The 21,259-nt window shown below is 34.9% G+C and overlaps 2 protein-coding genes across 12 annotated transcripts in view; one reads left to right on the forward strand and one right to left on the reverse strand.

The window, feature by feature from the left end:
• The window catches only part of TRAPPC13 (trafficking protein particle complex subunit 13), a 46,074-nt gene extending 30,670 nt beyond the window's left edge, over positions 1–15,404 (forward strand). For 5 of the 8 annotated variants that reach the window (XM_064272523.1, XM_010588179.3, XM_064272530.1 and 2 more), the window contains 8 exons: positions 1,347–1,419; positions 2,368–2,412; positions 5,969–5,986; positions 7,873–8,006; positions 9,013–9,211; positions 10,401–10,501; positions 13,027–13,177; positions 13,289–15,404. In XM_064272523.1, the coding sequence (XP_064128593.1) occupies positions 1,347–1,419; positions 2,368–2,412; positions 5,969–5,986; positions 7,873–8,006; positions 9,013–9,211; positions 10,401–10,501; positions 13,027–13,177; positions 13,289–13,396 (829 nt within the window). In that variant the 3' untranslated portion in view covers positions 13,397–15,404. The remainder of the gene's footprint in view (positions 1–1,346; positions 1,420–2,367; positions 2,413–5,968; positions 5,987–7,872; positions 8,007–9,012; positions 9,212–10,400; positions 10,502–13,026; positions 13,178–13,288) is intronic. The other 3 variants (XM_064272533.1, XM_064272539.1, XM_064272542.1) reach the window with 3 other exon arrangements.
• Positions 15,405–16,896: 1,492 nt separating this feature from the next.
• Positions 16,897–21,259, reverse strand: part of SGTB (small glutamine rich tetratricopeptide repeat co-chaperone beta) — a 50,643-nt gene continuing 46,280 nt past the window's right edge. For all 4 annotated transcript variants that reach the window (XM_023545508.2, XM_003408067.4, XM_010588180.3 and 1 more), the window contains one exon: positions 16,897–19,439. In XM_023545508.2, coding sequence (XP_023401276.1) covers positions 19,328–19,439 — 112 coding nt within the window. In that variant the 3' untranslated portion in view covers positions 16,897–19,327. The remainder of the gene's footprint in view (positions 19,440–21,259) is intronic.

Raw genomic sequence — 21,259 nt, forward strand, 5'->3', positions numbered from 1 at the left:
GATTTCCACATGCAGGAAAATGAAACAGGATCCATTCCTCACATCATACACAAGAATTCAAAATGCATTGAGGACCTAAACGTGAAAACTAAAACCATAAAAATCTTAGAAGAAGATGAAGGGGAAACGCTGTTGGATTATCTAATGTAATAAAAGCACAAACAACAAAAGACAAAATTAAAAAATGGGACCTCGTAAAAATTAAAAGCTTTTGTTCATCGAAAGACTTTACCAAAAAAGTTAAAAGACAAGCTACTGACTGGGAGAATACCTTCAGAAACTGTATATCCAATAAGAATCTAATAACTAAAGTACATAATAAAACTTCAACAATTTAACAACAAAAAGATAAAAAACCCAATCATAAAATGGGCAAAGGACTTGAATAGACATTTCACCAAAGAGAACATTCAAATGGCACTAACACATGAAAAGATGCCCAACATCATTAGCCATCAGAGAGATGCAAATCAAAACCACAGTGAAATACCATTTCATGCCAAGTAGGATGGAGCCCTGGTGGCACAGTGGTTAAGCGTTTGGCTGCTAACCAAAAGGTTGCTGGTTCAGATCCACCAGGCGCTCTTTGGAAACCCTATGGGGCAGCTCTGCTTTTTCCTATACAGGTACTATGAGTAGGAATCAACTCAATGGCAGTGGTTTGGTTTTGGTTGAGATGGCTAAGATAAAAAGCAAAAAACAAAATAACAAATGTTGGCAAGGTTGTGGGGAAATTTGAACCCTTATCCGTTCATGGTGGGAATCCAAAATGGTACAGCCACTGTGGAAAACAATGTGGTGGTTACTCAAAAAACTAAATGTAGAACTACCATCCCCCAACCCCAGTCCCCAGTGCCGTCGAGAACTACCATACCAACTCGGAAAAGGAGGGTGCTGATGGTTGCACACCTCAAATAATGAAATCAGTTTCAATGAATTGTACACCTAGAAATTGTTGACTTGGTGTATGTTCTGCTGTGTATATTCTCAACAACTACAACAAAAATATTTAAAAAAAAATAATTTTTGGCAAACCTTGATAGAAAAATCTTACCTCATTATTTTGTTTCTTTGATTACTTGGTTATTCTGGGGTTTTTATTTTGAAATATATTTCATCTTTCAAAGGAACGGAGCTTGCTGGTCCAAAATTGATGCCTCTCATTTTACTAATCAGAGATTTCTTTGTCATAGAGTTATATCCGTAACTGCTCTAGCCTCATCAGTTAGACATCACTGGCATAAATATTTTTTAGATCTATGGGTAAAGTTGAGGTGTGTTGTATGTACTGTTAAGAAATAAAATTGAAAATAGTTCAGAATCATTAAGACATCTTTCTCTTTCAGCTTGGTGTGTGCAGTGAGTTATGCAACTCAGAGTGGAGAAAAAATGTATTTTAGAAAATTCTTCAAATTTCAGGTATTAAATATGACAGTGGTCAGTAGTTTTCGACTTTATTTTTCCTGGAGGTGTACAGTGATTCACATTTATTTTCAGTGAAAACAAGCTCCAAATAAAGTAGATGGCTCAATATTTTGCATTTGTCATATTATTTGTTGTTGTTATATGCTGTCAATTCTGACTCATAGCAACACTATAGGACAGAGTAGAACTGTCCCATAGCATTTACAAAACTGTAATCTTTACGGGACAAGATCATCAGTTCTTTTCTCCTGCGAGTGGGTTCAAATCACCGCACTTCAGGTTAGTAGCCAAGGGCTTTAACCATTGAATCACCAGGGCTTCCTGCTATTTTACTAGCAATCTTAAAGCAGGCTAAAATATGTTAAATAAAAGCAAAGCAAAATAACACCACCAGTGTAATGTTTTTGTAATGAAATTTGAAGGTTTTTATCCAAAAGAATAATAGTTTGTTTTCATGACTTGAAAAAACACACAAGAATATAGAAAGGATAAAAGGAGTGGAAATAGTATCAAATTTCTGAATATTTTAAAGGGAGATTTTAACTTGGGGTGAGTGGTTACATGTATTTTTCTCTTTGTAAGTAGAAGAAAAAGTATTATCAGTAGAAACATTGCCATTGCTTTGCTACAGCATGCAGTTATTAAAGACTTGGAATGAATTTTAAAATAAAAGGTTCAGTTGCTTTTATCGTAAATTTTCTTACTATGAAATGTAACATAGATAAGAAAATGTGTTAAGTTTAACAAAATCTTATAAAATGAATACCATGTAACCATCACCCTGTCAGGAAAAAATGGTTACCTTTTAATACCCATTAGAAAAGTCTTTGACAATTAAAATTGGGAAATGACTTTGATAAATTTAAGCCCTAATATTTAAAACAAATAAAATGTAAATGGTCAAATGATAAGAATCTCTTCTGATATGCTTTATTCAACCAGGTTCTCAAACCACTGGATGTGAAAACCAAATTTTATAATGCAGAGGTAAGTGTTAGACACCTAATGGGATTTTAAATTGAACATTAAGATCTTATTTTACTAAAAATCTGATTTATTACATTTCTCATCATAATGAAGTAAATTGCTATAAGATTGTGCATTTCTTGTGAAAAAAGGAGCATAAAACTCACTCAAGAGTGAATAATTTCAATTGTAGGTCTCTTCTTAATCTGCTGCTTTCAACCTACTCAAATTCAGTGGTTCTTGATTTTTATTTCCATTGTTAATTTTGTGAGGCTTTTCCCCCTCTTTCATTAAGTGATTTGTCTGTAATTGCATTTAATGGTGGTCATTACTATTTAAAAACAGCAACAATCTGTTGAATATTTATAATGCTCTGGTTATTACAAAAATTGAAGTAGATCTAACCCTGCAAAATAGATTTCTTATTCCTATGTAAAAATATTGACAAGTGAAGCTCAGCACATTAAATTCTTTGTTCTGGGAAGTCAACATGCCAGCCAGAGTTAGGTTGCTGAGTTTGGTGAATGGCTTAAAAAGCTCCTTGGGAGAAACAAGTTTAGGAAAAATAGAGAAGTAACCTTTTGAATAAACAATAATCTATATTCTATCCTAACAAAAGGCATAATACAGAATTTGCCATAGGAGAAGGATTTTATTGATTGGATTTCTTTTAGAATATTCTGTTTTATTTGGCTTTTATAGCTCTAGAAAAATCAAATCACTTGACACTCCCTTTCCTCCTCCCAAAAATCATGTATTTCATAGCTTAGTGGTAAATTCAAAGATATCCAAATAAAGTATTTTGAAATGAAGGTTATATCTCTAATACTCTAAAACCTAGTGAAAATCAGAAATTTGCACTTTGATAACATGTTTTTATCATCAGCATCTGAGGTATAAGGTTTATATAAATTGGAAATAAATGTTGAGATTTCTAAGATGAGGAACTTGCTTGCAGTGAAGCCCTATTAGGAGAAAAGGAAAAAAAAAATGCATAAAATAACAAAACTACTTGGGATAGTATATACCAAAAAAAACAAACCCACTGCCATACAGTAAACTCCAACTCATAGCAATCCTATAGGACACCTGGTGGATTCGAACTGCCAGCCTTGTGGTTAGCAGCTGTAGCTCTTAACCACTACACCACCAGGGTTTCCTGTCTGTAGTAAGTCTAAAAAGATGATATAAACAGTTGTGCTGTAGAACACTTGGGATGAGATCTTGGGGTAGTCTGAAGCAGCTTCCTAGAAGAGAAGGAGAACTGTAGCAGAGTATGGAAGGAGTGGATGTTGAAAATAGAAAGTGTCATTGAAGTCATCCAAGAAGGGTTATTAATGCGTGTGGAATACTGACCACATAATAAAGAGCATACATATTTGATGGGAGGTACAGCCTCATTATGGAGAGCAATAAACGTTTAGAGTTGGCATTTCTTTTTGGAGAGGAGGGGAGTTTGGGGTACTACATATTTGTTCCACATGTTTTGTTACTAATAGTATGCTGTCAATTAATTGTAGTATAGCCATTCAACTTGGTGAATTTTAAATAGTCTCATTTGTCATTATGCTGGAAAAGATTTCATTTCTAGTATGAGGGAAGAGGAAACCCTGGTGGCATAGTGGTTAAGAGCTATGGCTGCTAACCAAAAGGTTGGCAGTTTGAATCCACCAGGCGCTCCTTGGAAACTCTGTGGAACAGTTCTGCTCTGTCCTATAGGGTCACTGTGAGTTGGAATTGACGGCAATGGGTTTGGGTTTTTTGGATGAGGGAAGAATGTTAACTGTTCTGTTAGGATAGATAGGCAAAAAACAAATAGGGATGTAGGTAGGTTCTTTTCTATAATAGACTCCTAAAATAAACTGTTCTAGGGTTTTTTTGTTGTTGTTGGAAATGTGGTAATACATTAGATACTTGTCAGGTGGTTTTATAACACATATTCAGAGTGATTTGCCAGCTGATTTTTAAATTTCTAGTTATTCCATAAGTATAGCAGTGAAGTGCCCCTAAAAAGAAAGGGGAAAAAAACCCCACAATTTCACCACACCAGCAAGTAATTGATCCTCACTACACCATATTCTATTTCAATTTTTATCCATTTACATATAATATTCTGTTTTTATAATCATAGTAACAATTTAGTTTACTGCCTCTTCAGCTAACATATGTAGGTATAATCATTAATCTAAACTTTACAAAGAACTTCAACTAAAATTTTTTTAGTAAAATTCTTAACTTCTGAAAACAGACATCTCTTTAAAAACCAGGAGTGAATAAATGGCCTTAAGGATCTCTCTGAGATATTCAGTACTACCCATTACTGTTCAGTTACTCTTCAGCCAGTAGCACAAGGCAGAGTTTATTGAACACAATTAGGAATTTCTGGTAGGTTGTAGGAGTCAGTAAACCACACTAGCATTAATAGCTGATGAGTATTACTCTGTGCTGTTAGCCCCACATTTGTCTCAAACATGTTTTTTGATGCTGTTTCAAATAAGTGAATAATTTCCTGAGAAACTTTGTTGTAGTCTTCTAAGAAAGTCTGCAAGAAGATTGGTGACATTAGAAGGTAGGATTCAAACACCTGGCCACCTGCTGAATACACAGTGTCATGCCAGGTACAAAAGAGAAATAAATATAAATTGAATATCTTCCCACTCCTCAAGGAAGTTACATCTAGTGGAGGAGACTGACATAACTGCAATATAAGGCAGAAAAAAAAAAAAACATGAAGTGCAAGCATTATACTTTGGGAATAGAGAGGTGAAAAACTATTTCCAGCTATGCGTTTGACAAAGGAGGTGATATTCAAGATGGCCCTTGAAAAATAAATACTTTTAGAAATATATATGAAAAAAAGACTATGAAATCTGTTAATAAGAGAATAAACTCTCAGCTGTCTGAAGTGGTCTAGCCAGCATTCCTCAAAGTGTGATCCATGGAACTCTAATCACCCAAGGTGCTCCTCGATAAAAGAATTCTATCAGACAAGTGTAGGAGAAGCTAAACGGTTAAGTGCTTGACTACTAGCCAAAAGACTGGCACCAGGGAAGATAGGCCTGGCTCTCTGCTTCTGAAAGGTCACAGCCTTGCAAACCCTTTGGAGCAGTTCTACTCTGTTATATGTGATCGCCATGAGTCAGAATCGACTCAGTGGCAACTAACAACAACAATATGGTATATATCTATTCTGACTGTTGTGAGTAGTATATATCCATCCTAAATGATCTATGAAGAATTACAATGTAGGTGTAAAATTTATAGAACTAGAAAGGCATGGAGTATACCTCTGTCCTCCAAGATGTTTCCTTAAGTATTTGCTCCTGTTTAAGTGTTCAGCTGTGGTGTTCTTCTCTATTCCATTGTCATTTAACTTCAGCAGTTTCACCTTTTTAGAGAAATGTTTTGTCATATTTCTTTATGTTGCTTTCTGTTTACTTGTTCACTAATGCTGTCTTGTTTAGTGAATGTTAAAAAAATGCAGAAATGCATTTTATTTTATTTTAAAGTTAGTTATTCTTTTTCTTTAACATTTAACTCTGAGTTTTCTAATTTTTCTTTTTTATTTTTCCATTAGAGTGACCTCAGTTCTGTGGTAATTTGATTTTTTATTATAAATTTATATGCTTTTCTTACTCACCACTTATTGACTCTGCCTAATTAATCTCTCTTTATAAAACATACTGGAAAAACAAAGTTAGTTATGAATACCACCTATATGGTTTCAGAAAGCTATGTATAATTTTTATATAGTTTTTATTTATATTGATTATCTTATTTGGGGAAAAAGTAGATCAAAGGTTAAATTGTCATATTGAAACACTTCCCATTTTTAATGTTTCTCATTTAGCTGTGTTTTAAAAGAGGCTTAGTAACCCTGTTGAAAATACCCTTGGGATTTTCAACACCTTGCTATAAACTATTCTGCTATTCTTGAATTCATTGACTACATTATATAGTTGAAATCGGTCTTCAAATGCATTTTTAAGTATGGATCAGTTAAAGATGGGCCAGTAGAAGAAAAGCAAATTTTCCCCAGTTTACTAAAATCACATTTCAAATTTCTATTTAAAATAAGCGGCATTTGCTTATATGGTGCTGCACATTTAATAACAATACCAATTGCCTTAACATTGAATTCTTATCTTAATTTTTCAGATGTCAAATTACTTTTATACTAACTGTTCAAACTAACTTGGTTTTCCTTTATGCTGCTTGTTTTTCTTCCATTTTATCTAAACTCTTCCCCAGTTTATGCGGACAATTGCATTTTTTAAATTGAAATGTGGGTCTGTGGTTTTGTTTTGTTTTGTTTTTTGTTTAAAGCAATGGATTGATGGGATATATTTACTAATTTTTTTGAGAAAAGGGAACAGAATAATGCCCTTAGTTGTACATGTGTTTTAAACTGATAAATGATTGTCTTACTATTTTCATTCGAGCACATGTGTCAGGGACTACAGAATTTGTTTTATTTTAGATGATAATATATTGTAACTTCCTCATCATATGTTTACAAATGATTTTGCTTATCTTTAGTATTACAAAAACTCGTAAGTCAAATTTTTGGTCACAGTGTTTTTCTTTTAATGTTTTATTTCTGTATATTTATTATGGAATCTTTGAATAAAATAATTCTTGAATTCTCTCAGTATATCATTTTTTAATATAGGTTTGTTTCAAAGATCAACCAATTGAGTCTGTTGTCCTTCAATTACATAAAGAAAAATAGTAATCAAATAGCATAAAAACAAGGCTATTTACCATAAATAATCAGGGAATAAAAATTTTGTATAAAATTAGATGCTTAAAATACCCAATGACTAAAATGCTGCTGAATAGTATCCATGTTCATGTCTCTCACTAAGGCTACGAATTAACTTTTTGCTTGATTTAAAAACTCTAAGATTGTCAGGTATAGTTAATATATTCCTTTTCTAATTCTAAATATATATTTAACATGAACCAAGAAATCATTAATGACTATTCACAAGTTGTTTTAATTAAAAAATTAATTCCTATAAAATTATAAAAGACTATTTCACAGTACTAGTGCTCACTGTAATATCTAAAATAAAGACCTAATTATCTCGTATTATGAAATACCACAAAATTATTGGTGCACAGGTATATTCATATAAAGCATATTTTAGCATTTTAATGACTTACTAAAAGCTTTAGGATATTTGTGAATGAAATTCAGTTAAATAAATATTTTTGAAATGTTAATTTAAAGTATATTACAGTTATCCCCCATCCATTGTTTGGCAAGGTATCAGTTGACTAACACACTTAACTTTGCTCCTATTAATTATGTTGGGATGAAGATTTCTTGCATTAATTACAATAACTTTGATTTGCAGGCATGAACTAATCACATTTGTGGTTAATATTTTTTCTGCATATAGATCAGATACTGTTCTTGAGGTCAGTATTTTAAATACCTTCACACTTTGGTGGATATTTTTTTCATATCCTCAGACTGATGAAGTATTTCTTGAAGCCCAGATTCAGAATATTACGAACTCACCTATGTTTATGGAGAAGGTTTCATTGGAACCATCTATAATGTACAATGTAGCAGAATTAAATGCTGTCAACCAAGCTGGAGAATGGTAAATATGAATTATGAAGCATTTGTTTTTGTGTTTGAAAAATAAATGCTTTTCTAACATCCATTACTCTTGGAGGTTTTTTTGTTTGTTTCAGTAATTCGACATCAGTGCTTCAATTATCCACATAAAAATAAGAATCATGGTCCTTTGCATTTTATGTTTTACTATTTGAAGCACTTGATCTTTGAATTCTCAAAATAATTCTGTGAGGTAAATATGGAAACTGTCATCCCTATCCTGCATATGATGAAACTGAGGCATAGAAAGAAATAATAAAAAATAAGTTAGGAAAAGAGTGATGGTGAGTCTTAAGAAGAAACACTCTCCCGACACCAAAAGTAGTGGGCATAGGAAGAGATGATTTAATTTTTTGTGTGAAAAGGAAGCACATGTGTCTTTCTATAGATAATACAAAAGAGGGAGAATAAATAGATGTATGGTTGATATTAACGTGGATAAGAAAGTAATAGCTGGAAAAAGTAGTACCTCATTTTCTTAGCCAGGAATGAGGTTTACTTTTATCATGGTGGTCAGATATAGAAAAGTTTAGTCTTCCAGTCCCTCACTGAGGAAAACAATGATTTTGCTTTCTTTTCCTAACTGAAACCTGTCCTCTCTTTTAGTTCATTTTTAAAATGATTACTTAACTTTAGAATGGTATGTTTCTTCTTATTCTAAACTATTGTCATTGACAAGTTTAGAGAAAAGGGACATGGTACTTAATGTCCTGATTTTCTATTGCATTTTTCTTTTTAGGTAGTATACTCTAGGTTTCATTCTGTAGTAAAGAACCTCAAGATTTTCCATGTCAATCAACTGAAATACATAAATAAATCCTGCCAATACAAATCCTTTTTGTTTATGATGAAACCACTGACCTGCTCTATTTTAGGTCTTTAGATAGTAAATCATCCAGTTCTTGTCCAAAACAAACAATCACAAGCCGTGGTTTTTCTTTTAAAAGATGCTAGAGATTTTTCTCCATCTCTATTTCCATTCCTCTCAGTATATCTACGTTTGGTTCAAGAGCATATTTGCAGCCAATGGATACACGCCAGTACTTATACTGCCTTAAGCCCAAGAAGGAGTTTGCAGAAAAAGCAGGCATCATTAAGGGAGTAACAGTAATCGGAAAATTGGATATAGTATGGAAAACAAATCTAGGTGAAAGGGGAAGGTTACAAACCAGCCAACTTCAAAGAATGGTGAGTCTGGAAAAGAATTTTGATGGGGGTTTGGGGGCACGTGGCTACAGTTCAAAAAAAAAGAAAACCAAACCCATTGCTGTCAAGTCAATTTCAACTCATAACGACCCTATAGGACAGAGTAGAACTGCCTCATAGGGTTTCCAAGGAGCACCTGGTAGATTCGAACTGCTTACCTTTTGGTTGGCAGCTGTAGCTCTTAACCACTACGCCACCAGGTTTCCATGTGAGGGATGGTTAGAACAACTTAAATTTTTCTAGGTCTATCACTAAAAATCAAAACACCATAGAAGATATTAATCTTACTAGAGAATAAGAGAGAAAAGACTAATAATTTTAAAGTTTACTCTCCTTTCACTGTTTAAGCTAGTAATTTCAAAAGGAAGGATTTTCATTATGTAGCCATCCCATTACTTGGAGATTTTCAATAATTTCTTTAAAAAAAGACAATCACTGTATCTGTTTAAAATACAGCAGTTAGCTATCATGCTGACATGATATGTTTCAAACCTTGATGTCTGATGATGTGTCTTGTGAAAAGATGTGTTTTTCTTTCTGGCCTGTTTCAAAGTGATCTTTCTCTTTAGACAGTACCTTATTTTTATGTAAATAATACGCACCTTCTATGTTTGTTTGCCAACCACGCCCTTTCCCCACCAGTTATTTTCATAAGTGCTATGCCAAGTTTTTTTTTTTTTTTTAACATGTTCCTGCTAAAAAAAAAATTTAGCACGGTGCACTTATGAAAATACCTTGCCAGGGGCGGGGGAGGGGGGCATGGTTGGCAAACAAATGTAGAAAGTGTGCATTATTTGTGTAAAAATGCGGCAACATTGTCTATTTAGAATTATGTATACAGATTGCTACAGTATCTCTGGAAAGCATCACTTTAAGATCAGACTCCCTGAAATTTCTTTATTGACTACTTACCTATGCGATTCATCTCAACTCTACTGAGCTTGGAGTAATTATAGCAAAAACAAATTGTTAGGGCTCACAGTGCTGTTCTTTAGCTATAGCAGCACAAGAGGTTAGAATGGGGGAACGGTGGAATGAATGACAAGTGTTTTCTCAGAACATCAGCTTGGAGGTTCAACAACTGTTGAGTGGATGTGCTGGTTTGGTGCCTTTATTAAAGTTGAGGGGTTTTATAATAGATATATATTAACTGTATTGCTTTCTCTCTTAGGCTCCAGGTTATGGAGATGTTAGGTTGTCTTTGGAGGCAATCCCAGATACTGTAAACCTAGAAGAACCTTTCCATATAACCTGTAAAATAACAAACTGCAGGTAATGGCAGTGTTTCTGGATGAATGTCCTTTCTTCCTCACCTACCTAAAAGAGAGCTTTTAAATCTTTTAAATACGCTGTCTCCTTTTAAGTTTCCCGTTGCCTTATAGTCTTCTCTGATGTAGATGCTGAATAATGTAACATTCTTCATCTGGTGGCAGTGTATTAGATAGGTCCTACTGTGTTAGGGGAAACCCTGGTGGCATAGTGGTTAAGAGCTACAGCTGCTAACCGAAAGATTGGCAGTTCGAATCCACCAGGCACTCCTTGGAAACCCTTTGGGGCAGTTCTACTCTGTCCTGTAGGGTCGCTATGCGTCAGAATCAACTCGATGGCAACGAGTTTACTGTGTGTTAGATTCTTTCTGTATTTTTATCTATCACATTCACATTTTATGCATGGACAAGCCAATTCAAGAGAGGTTAAGTAGTAACTTATTCAGACTTACAGAGCTAGTAAAGATGGGGTCAGAATTTGAATCCAGATGTATTTGACTTCAAAGTTCATGTTCTTTTTGTTGTTTATACCTCCTTCACAGTTGAGTTTACTAAAGCATAAGCTAGTAGGTTCTTATGGGAAAATGCATTATAGATTTAGAATAAGATGGATTTTTTCTGACAGATACTTGGGTAATAACTGAGTTGTATGCTTAGTATTAAGAAACTAAAAACTAGTTATGAATTTAAATATGATGGATAATAAACCCCAAAACCAAACTCATTGCCATCAAGTCAATTCTGACTCATAGCAACCCTGTAGGACAGAGTAGAACTCCCGCATAGGATTTTCAAGGCTGTAGACCTTTACAGAAGCAAATTGTCACACCTTTCTCCCATCGAGCCGCTGCTGGGTTCAAACCACCGACCTTCTGGTTACCAGCTGACTGCTTAACCACTGCATTTCCAGGGCTCCTCCATGAGTGATAATAGTAGATTGGGAAACAGAGCTTTGCCAATAAACAGCATAATCTAGCCATTAGGTGAAAAGCATAGGGCTTTGAAGCTAGAAAATCCTAGGATTAAGTCCCACTTTTGCTACTACTTGTATTACTACTTGGTTTATTTACTATTAGTTGAGGCATTTTGGTAATATTGCAGTGATGAATCCCATCCTTAATAGTCTGAATGTGTAAATCCATTTTTAATCTCATATCCATTCCAACTTTTTGATATTACGGAGATAAGAAATATTCATCCTTCAGAATTCCAGCTTATTCTGTGAAGCTGCGTAGTCCTTCCAAAGCACAGTTTAACATAGCTTTTTAGTGACACTTACATATTGCTATAATTATTAGTCTTTTCTTCACTAGACTGTGAATTATTCAGCAAAAGGGATCATGTTTTACCAAGCCTCATTTATACGGTGCCTGCCACATCATAGGAGCTCAGTAAGCAATACACACATGGTAAAGACCCTGTGCATATAGGGTTTGTTTTGGGGTTGTTTTGTTTGTCTTTTTTGAAGCATAGCAACTCAGTTATTCACCAACCGACAAAAGTGCTATAAAAAATAAATTCAGTTTCTTTCAGTGTTCACTTTAACTTCTGGTGATTCAAATAAGAATTTTCTAAAAAGCACTTATTACTTGGATCTTCAGTTTCCAACTGGTGCTAACCCTACCCCCATCACATACACAACACATATACACTCTTACTGTATTTTTGTGAAATTTAATGAGAAAACTAAAGTAGCGCACCTAACCTGGTCTCTGGCACATAGTGGACATTGCAAACGTCTGTCAGGGATATAGAGACATATAAAAGCTAAATATCATAAGGTCACTAAGTCTAAAAATCAGTAAATTAATATTAAAATTAAAATGAGTAATTTAAAATATAGAGCCAACTATGAGAAAACAGTTAAAAAAGTTGAAAGTAGTTCATGAATGATGGTAGAGTAGGAAACTGTTTTTCATAATGAGCCTTTAGATTTTTTTTTTTAATGTACATACTTCCATTAAAATTTAACTTGCAATAAATGTTTAAGCTGAACTGGTAGTATCAATTATAAGCAGAAGCAGTCTTTTCATATTAAATAATACAATACATAACTTCTTATGAATCCTGTCAGTCATTTTCTAGGTTATATGCATATCTATAATAATACTAAAGGAACATAGATTAAATATCAAAAACACTGGGCCATACTCAGTTTGTCATTTTCTTTCCTGTAGAGTACCTAACAAATAGGAAGGGTATATAACAGCAAGATTAGATGCAAATGTCTGGAAGCCTCCCAGAGAAATAGCAAAGCTGTTAAGAGGTGCAGTACTAGAACCAGAAGGCCAACATCAAGGCAGGCTGATTAGTCTGAGTGCCATTTTAAGCCCTAGAAGGTGACATCCCTTTGCATTTTCCTGATTCGTAAAGTGAAATAAAAATGATATGATAGCTTTTCAGTTCTGTTTCTGGTTTATATTCTCCTGGAAACCCAGAAAACAAGTTCATTTAGCAATAGTGAAAGAAATACTATAATACCTCTTTGTGCAAGGAACAAGATTTATCGTTTTTTTCTGATTGCTCCAGCAGTGAAAGGACTATGGATCTGGTTTTGGAAATGTGCAATACCAATTCTATCCACTGGTGTGGCATTTCAGGAAGACAGCTTGGAAAACTACATCCAAGTTCCTCTCTCTGCCTTGCCCTTACTCTGCTGTCTTCAGTACAAGGACTGCAGGTATGCTTTCTTTTACTAATTTCAATATGGAGAGACAATGAACCCATAATCATTTATTATATGTGTGTGTGTGTGTATGTATATCTTAGACTTCTGTCTTTCTCTTAATAGAGTGTCTCTGGCTTAAGACTAACAGACACATTCTTAAAGAGAACATATGAATATGATGACATCGCACAAGTCTGTGTGGTATCTTCGGCCGTTAAAATGGAAAACTGAAGAAAATTTCTAATGTTACGCTTTTCATTTAGTTTCACACAACTGCTTTCTGTATTTTTGTCAGCTTTGTAAAATGACCAATTTAACAACAAAAATGAGTATGTATGATTTAAATTTCCTGTATAACTGAGTTGTTTAAAATATTAAATATTTGTTTTGAAAAGAACTATCTGGTTTTTATATTCTACATGAACATTTGTACATTTTCCACGTCTCATTTCATTTTCAGTGACCTTTGTACTTTGTTATCCAAATGTACTCTATTTGAGAACATCTGTTGCTAGCAAGCCTCTAGAATGGCATCAGCAAACTTTTGTCTGTCAAGGGACAGATAGCAAATATTTTAGGCTTTGCAGGCCATGTAGTTTTTGTCACAACGACTCAACTCTGCCATTGTACGGCGAAGGCAGGTATGGACAATTGTAAAAAAGAGTACTGGCTATATTTACAAAAGAGGTAGCAGGATGGATTAGGCTATAGTTTGTTGACACTGATCTAGAAGATATTTATTTCTTACAAGTTTGGAATTCTCTTGATATTTTATCAGAAATAGTTCAGTTACCTTATTTCTACACAAATTAACGCATGCCTCCTATGTTTGTTTGCCAACTGCGCCCTCCCCGCTCAAGGTATTTTCATAAGCATGCTATGCTCACTTTTTACAGCAACATGTCAGAGAAAAGGGGCATCACAGCGCTTATGAAAATACCTTGTCGGCGCAGGGCGCAGTTGGCAAGCAAACATAAATGGCGTGTGTTTTTTGCATTAAAATATGGTGACCCATGTTTTCTTGCTTCTTCAGTCAACAGAAAAGGTATTTGTTTAAAACAATTGGGGTAGTCCTTGAATAACCTGTTATTTGCTAACACAGTATGAGCTTTTCTATTTTCAAAATTATTGTATTGGGGCTGTGGTATGTACGTACCTCTTTACTTTCAGTTACTAAACAGCAGATCAGAATTACTTTTATTCCTTAGATGGTTGATTACTCAGTTAACTTTTAATTAAGTTAAAAAAGCCAAATAATATTCTAATTCTAAGCCAGAAAGTCCTGGTTTGTTTTTCTCTCCGTTGAAAAATTATCCATTTTTTTCATGTCTTATTTAAAAGATTTCCAGCTTCTGATACTTGATCTTGAACTCTGAATCAAGTATTAATATTGTAATAAAACTTTCTAGCTCTGCATGTAATCAAACTTTTTTACTTATGTCATGAACAAAACAGTTAAGGTTGTAAACAACTTTGCAACATGAAAGTTATAAAAGTTTGAATATTTTGTCAGGAAAACAAAAGCTTAGCTGTTAAATAAAAGTGATCCTATTTTGGGAAACTGAAATTCAAGGGTGTATATAGAATTTCTTAAGTGTAAGAGTGTATTAAAGTCAAATACAAAAATCAGTTTTTCGTAAATGCATAAATATTTATTGCCATGACAAATTGTTTGGTCCAAAATGAAAGCTATGGTCAGAATGAGGTTTGCTTCCCAAATCAGAGTAATTAATGAAATCTCCATGCAACATAAAGTACAAGTACTGTAAAATTAAAGTCTATCTTTCTTCTGAAATTATTAAAATTAATTAAAAGATGAAACAAGATTTTGTAGCTGCTGCATTGGGCAATTTGATTGTTTTTAAGCATCTTCTCATGACTGAACCTTCTGTTTCAAATTTTAGAAGTTAGCGTATAATGGTCACTTGGAATCTGCTATACAATTTAATTATAAAGTCTCTTATGTTTATAAACAAGAAACCAAACACGTATTATTCATACTTAAAGGTTTAAAGGTTAGATAATGCCACGTTGGAAACAATCTGTTTAAACCATAGTATACAAAGTAGATAAGAAATAATTTGGTACATTAAATGAAAATGTTATCTGCATAACAAAGACATGTTCAGTTTTACATAGCATCTGTCAGCTACAGCTACCACAATGAAATATGGTTAATGGAAGTCAGGCATTCCTAAGTAGAATGTTTACAGAGATTTACATGATGCCCTCTTGTTTCTCTAGTTAGATTGGAACTATATTTTCCAGATAAGAAAGAATAATATTTGGGGCAAGTCTTCTAATTTTAAGAGTAGCTAGCATAATCTAACCACACAGAATTCTTTCTTCAAGTAGCCTGCAATGTAATGATTCCAAAGTAATGAAGGTATTTTCTTGAAGAGCAAAAATGGCGTCAATATAATGGGAACCCAGGTAAGTGGACAGATGACATCTAGATTGAATCTGTTATGGGTGGTGTATTAGCAAAGAAACTAAAAGGTGAAATGCCAGAAATATACCAATTCCCATTGAAAAAAAAAAAAAGTTGAGTCAATTCTGACTCATAGCAACCATACAGACCAGAGCAGAACTGCCATACGGGGTTTCCAAGTGGGGGCCAGTGGATTTGAACTGCTGACCTTTTGGTTAGCAGCCAAATGCTTAACCCCTGTGCCACCAGGGCTCCAGGGATTTTTTTCCTTTTCTTTCTACATACAATAATGGGAATTCGTCCCCATTACACGCAATAATGAGAATAATGGGGACCAATTCCCTTTATGTAAAAAGAAAAACAAAAACCAAACCCACTGCGATCGAGTCCGTTCTGACTCACAATGACCCTATAGGACAGGGTCATAAACTGCCCCATGGGGTTTCCAAGGCTGTAAATCTTTACGGAAGCTGACTGCCACATCTTTTCTCCTGTGGAGCCACTGGTGGGTTTAAACCACTGACCTTTCGGTTAGCAGCCAAGTGCTTTAACTACCGTACCACCAGGGCTCCTTATGTAAAAAGATAGGCTATCTTAACTACAGATAATATAAGCACATCAAGACACTATTTTAAAGTGTTTTTTGTTATAATATCTTTGTCTGATTTTGGTACTAAGATAATACTGGGCAAATAAAATTAGGTGCAAGTGTTTCCTCCTCCTATTTTCTAGAAGAGATTGTGTAGAAGTGATATTATTTCTCCCTTACATATGGTAGATTTCAAAAGTAAAACCATTTAGGCCTGTGGTTTTCTCTTCTGGGAGGTTTTTAACTATGAATTCAATTTCTTTGATTAATATAGGTCTATATTGAGGTTATTTCTTCAGTGAGCTTTGGTGGTTTGTATCTTACAAGGAATTTGTTTCATCTAAATTGCTAAAAATAGGGACCTAGAACTGGGGACACTTGTGGTTCAGTGGTAGAATTCTCACCTTCCATGTGGGATACTAAGGTTCACTTCCTAGCCAATCCATGCACAGCCACCACCCATCTATCAGTGGGAGCTTGTGTGTTGCTAAGAGTCTGAACAGATTTCAGCAAAGCTTCCAGGCTAAGACTGGGAAGAAAGGCCTGGCAATTTACTTCCAAAAATCAGCCAATGAAAACCCTGTAGATCAAAATTGTCTGATCCGCAACCAATCATGGAATTGTACAGGATCAGGCAGTATTTCATTCTATTTTATATGGGCTCACCAAGAGTTGGGGGCTAACTTGATGGTAGCTATCAAAAAGAGCTGGTCTTAGTATTTTCTGATTATCCTTTTAATGTCTACAGCATCTACTGGTATCTCCTTTCATTGCAGATAGTGTTAATTTGTATTTTCTCTGTTTTTTCTTAGTCTGGCTAGAGGCTTACCAATTTTAATTAATCTTAAAGTATTTTTAATGCACTCAGGACAGGCTAGAAACTTTAATTTCTTATTCGACATTGGATAAGAATGATTAGTTTTTAATTAAGGATCAACTTCGGTTCTCATTTGTTTTTTCATCACTTCTATGTGATTAGTTAGCATTTTATTCTGCGTAGCACTTGAACACTAAGAGGTGAATCTAACTTCATGAAAAATTAAGTTGATTTAGATAGAATATAAACCAAACCCATTGCCACGGAGTCAGTTCCAACTCATATCAACCCTGTAAGACAAAGTAGAACTGCCTATAGGGTTTCCAAGGCAGTAATCTTTACGGAAGCAGAGGCCACATCTTTCTCCCATGGAACGCTGCTGGGTTTGAACTGCTGACCTTTTGGTTAGCAGCCGAGTGCTTAATCACTACAGAGATTTAATTTCAAAGAACCTAAGATTTAAGTCCTGGTCTTCTCTGGCAAGACCCATAAATTCATATAGGTCTTCCTTGTTGCCAGAACCCAGACGTCTGTTTCCTGGTTGAATTCAAGAGAAATCTCTATTTTCTAAGTTAGAGTCCTTGGACCTACAATCAGAACCACCTGGTATTCTGTTTAAAATGTTGATTCCTGGGCCATATTACCAAACCAAAAAACCAAACCCACTGCCGTCGAGTCGATTCCAACTCATAGCAACCCTATAGAACAGAGTAGAACGGGCCCATAGAGTTTCCAAAGAGCACCTGGTGGATTCAAACTGCCGACCTCTTGGTTAGCAGTTGTAGCACTTAACCACTACGCCACCAGGGTTTCCAGGCCATATTACAGGACCTACTAAATCAAAATTTGGGGCATAGCCCTGGTTCTGCATTTTTAATAAATGCCCCAGACGTTTGGTACAATGAAACTATAGAACCCCTATTCAGATCTCAGAAAGGGAAAGAAAGAAAAAGTTGATTTTTAAACTCCAAGATCCCAATTAATTAGGTTTTATGAATGAACAGTAATAACAAGACTTTGATCATCAACATTATTACTTTAATTTTATATTACTTTCTTTTTCAGTTTTCCCTCACAAAACTTGTGAAATCATTACATGTCAGCCTCACTTTGCCAAATTCAGGATTAACAAAAGAAATTCTAATTGGAATTTGAACAGTCTTATCTGTCACTGTAGATAGAGTTATTCCATTACTACCTAATGTCACGTCTCTCCACTATTATGGAATCTAATTTACAATACAACATTTTAAGTTTCCTAATTGTTTCAGTTGCATCAAATTAAAGTTAAGCATACATGTGGCATGCCAAGCCAAATTACAACAGATGACACGAGCAAGCAATGTTAGATGTTTTTTGTAATCCATCAAATAATTACTGAGCTTTAAAAAAAATCAATATTTTGGAACAAATCAAATGCCACTTAGAAAATCCTTACGGCCAAGCCACTGGTTTTTTAAAATACAGGTATATCTGACCTATATCAGAGTTTCCATGTTAAGGTCACCACTGGTGAAATTGTGCTAATTAAGTTGAATAGTTATATGACTGACCTAACCAGTACCATTAAGGATTTCTAAATGTATTTTATTATGAACTTAGCACAACTGGCCATGCTAATGTTATCAACACCAAACTGCAGGCAAGAGTGGTTAAGAACTATGCAGAAAACCTGAGCATCCGACCTTTACTTTCTATACGTTTACTTCATCTATTTTTTTCTTTCCAAAACAACATCCCTTGCACCAAATGCGACTTTCTACGAGCTCCTAAGATGTCACTCATTGGAACAAGCAGCATTAAAGGTGGTACTCGCATCTATGACAGACGTTCATTGCTGATGGCACTATGAAAGCTAAACCTAGGTAACAACTTTCTTCTGACATGCTGCTACTCATGTCCATGGCAAGTATAGTTTTTCTAGACCAGCATGGGAAACATTTCCTCTTACTCTTCTCCCCTCTCAAAAAAGTTTGCTTAAGGGAATTTGGAGATAGAAAACTCACTGATAAACACCCCTACTCTTCAATAAATACACTCTGCTGTTAAGTGTAATATACAAATATGATAACAAAGGTTTGAAAATGGAACCTTGTCTAGTGCTATATTGGCACTTCAGTTAATAAGCCTTCCAAAGGAGTCATGTTATGTTCAAGTCTGTGATAAACCTATTATCTAAACAGATTTATTCTTTAGGAATATACACAAGAGTTTTTCCTCCACTATTTTCAAACATCAGATATGGTAGTGTTTTTGGCCACTCCCTACAGTGAAGATTTCAGAGCCATAAATCATTTGCACTCAGGGCTAAGGTTCCTAGTCAAATCAAGAATGGTCTTCAGCGCTGCTGCTGAATGATCTGCTCCGGACGTGATTTCTCAGTTGCTCTATAAGCTCAGGATTCTGTTGCTGTATCTGCTGAGCAAACTGCTGTCCCCTGTAATAAAGACACAGGGTGGTATGTGAGATTACAATAGTGGTTCTATAATTTCACACAATACTCATGTAGAAAGAACTTCAGAGGATGAGGTGACTAGCCAAAGGTAACTTTTTCTATAAAAGACAAGTTTAGAATCACAGTTTTAGTATCTGCAAGTTTACCAGTGCTTCCACATAAAGTTATTACAGTGCAGAACTCTTTATTCTATAATTCTTTAAAGCACTCAAGCTAAAATGCGAGTGCCTGAATCGGGTGAAATCCACACCTCTAGTGCTTAACCACAAAGAAACAAGAGGCTTTTATTTTATGTGCTCAAATATAATGCAGGATATTTTCCCTTATATTCATGTCTTAAAAGTCCCTCGTATCACAGAATGTAACTCACAGTTTGAGATGCTTACAGAGGTCACCTAACAGTACTGATTTTTAAAAAGGCAAAGAAGTTTAACACAAATTCCGGAGTGTGTGACCCTCAATTGCAAGTGTTGAACATCTTTATAATTACACCACTTAAAGATGACTAAAAAAAAAGCTATAGTGTAAATGGCTATATGTCTCAATCACAAACAGCAAATAGGTAACTTGTGGCCTCATATAAAATTTGCAGCGACAGCATCACACACAGATGCACAGAGTAATGTATCTTAAGCTCCTTGAATGGAAGTGAAGGTTAATGTGCCAAGCAGTGAAGAGATGCAAGGACTCTCTCTAGTGATGACCATAAAAATGTTTAAATAAAATAGTTTCCTAAAATACAAATTCAGAAAAAAATAGTTTGAAAATTAATATATGTAATGTGATTTTTAAATATATGTGTTCCTAAATTAAGATATTTTACTTTAATCTAGATCCCTCAGTAGTTACATATACAAGCCTGCCAAAAAACTTTTTCTTAGATCTTCACTGGGAAAAATGGGGGAATAAATTGCTTTATATGTGAGATCACATAATATTTGAACATATGATTTTTACTATTTCTCTCCCTGCCCTCAAAAGTACCAGATCACCAATCCTTAGGAAGCTCTATAAATGAAGATGGTACCACTGACATCCCCATTTAAGAAACTGAGGCCCTTAATATACTGAGAAGTCTCCAGTTAGCGCAAACAGTTAACGTGCTCAACTACTAACCAAAAAGCTGGTAGTCTGAGTCCACACAGAGGCACCTCGAAAGAAAAGCCTGATGATCTACTTCCAAAAAATTAGCCACTGAAAACCCTATGGAGCACAGTTCTCTCTGACACACATGGACTCACTGTGAGTCCAGGGGCAGATTAACCAGTAAACAAGGTACGCACAGGTTTACTTGTATTTACTTACTAATCTGTGGTGCACAATTTCACATGAGTTTCATCACATAGTTGCTGTGTGAAAAACAGGTGAAACTCTGCACTGCAGATCAGTAAGCAAGCACAAGTAAGCCTGTGCATACCTTGCTTACTGGGTAAGCCGGCCCTGCATAAGTCAGAGCTGACTAGACAGCAACTGGGAATATCACACTTACAGCACAATCAAGTAAGGAAAAATTAGGCGGAAGTCAAAAGACTAACTGTGGAGCTAGCTCCGCCATGGATTCTCTGAAACAGTAAGTCACTAACCTGTACCTCCATTTCTTAACCACTGGATAGGAATGTAAATTACCTACTCCCTTTCTACTAAATTGTTCTCACTTGAAAGGGGAAAAAAATACCCCCACTGGTACTTGGAGATGCCTTAAAAAAGCCCATTGAGCAAGATATGACTAAGCTGGCCAGAGGATCCAAGTTTGGATTCCTGCCCTTGAGTCTGAAAAGTGATTCCAATTTATAAAGTTCTTC

The sequence above is a fragment of the Loxodonta africana genome, chromosome 2 (assembly GCF_030014295.1).
Source record: "Loxodonta africana isolate mLoxAfr1 chromosome 2, mLoxAfr1.hap2, whole genome shotgun sequence".
Taxonomy (NCBI): domain Eukaryota; kingdom Metazoa; phylum Chordata; class Mammalia; order Proboscidea; family Elephantidae; genus Loxodonta; species Loxodonta africana.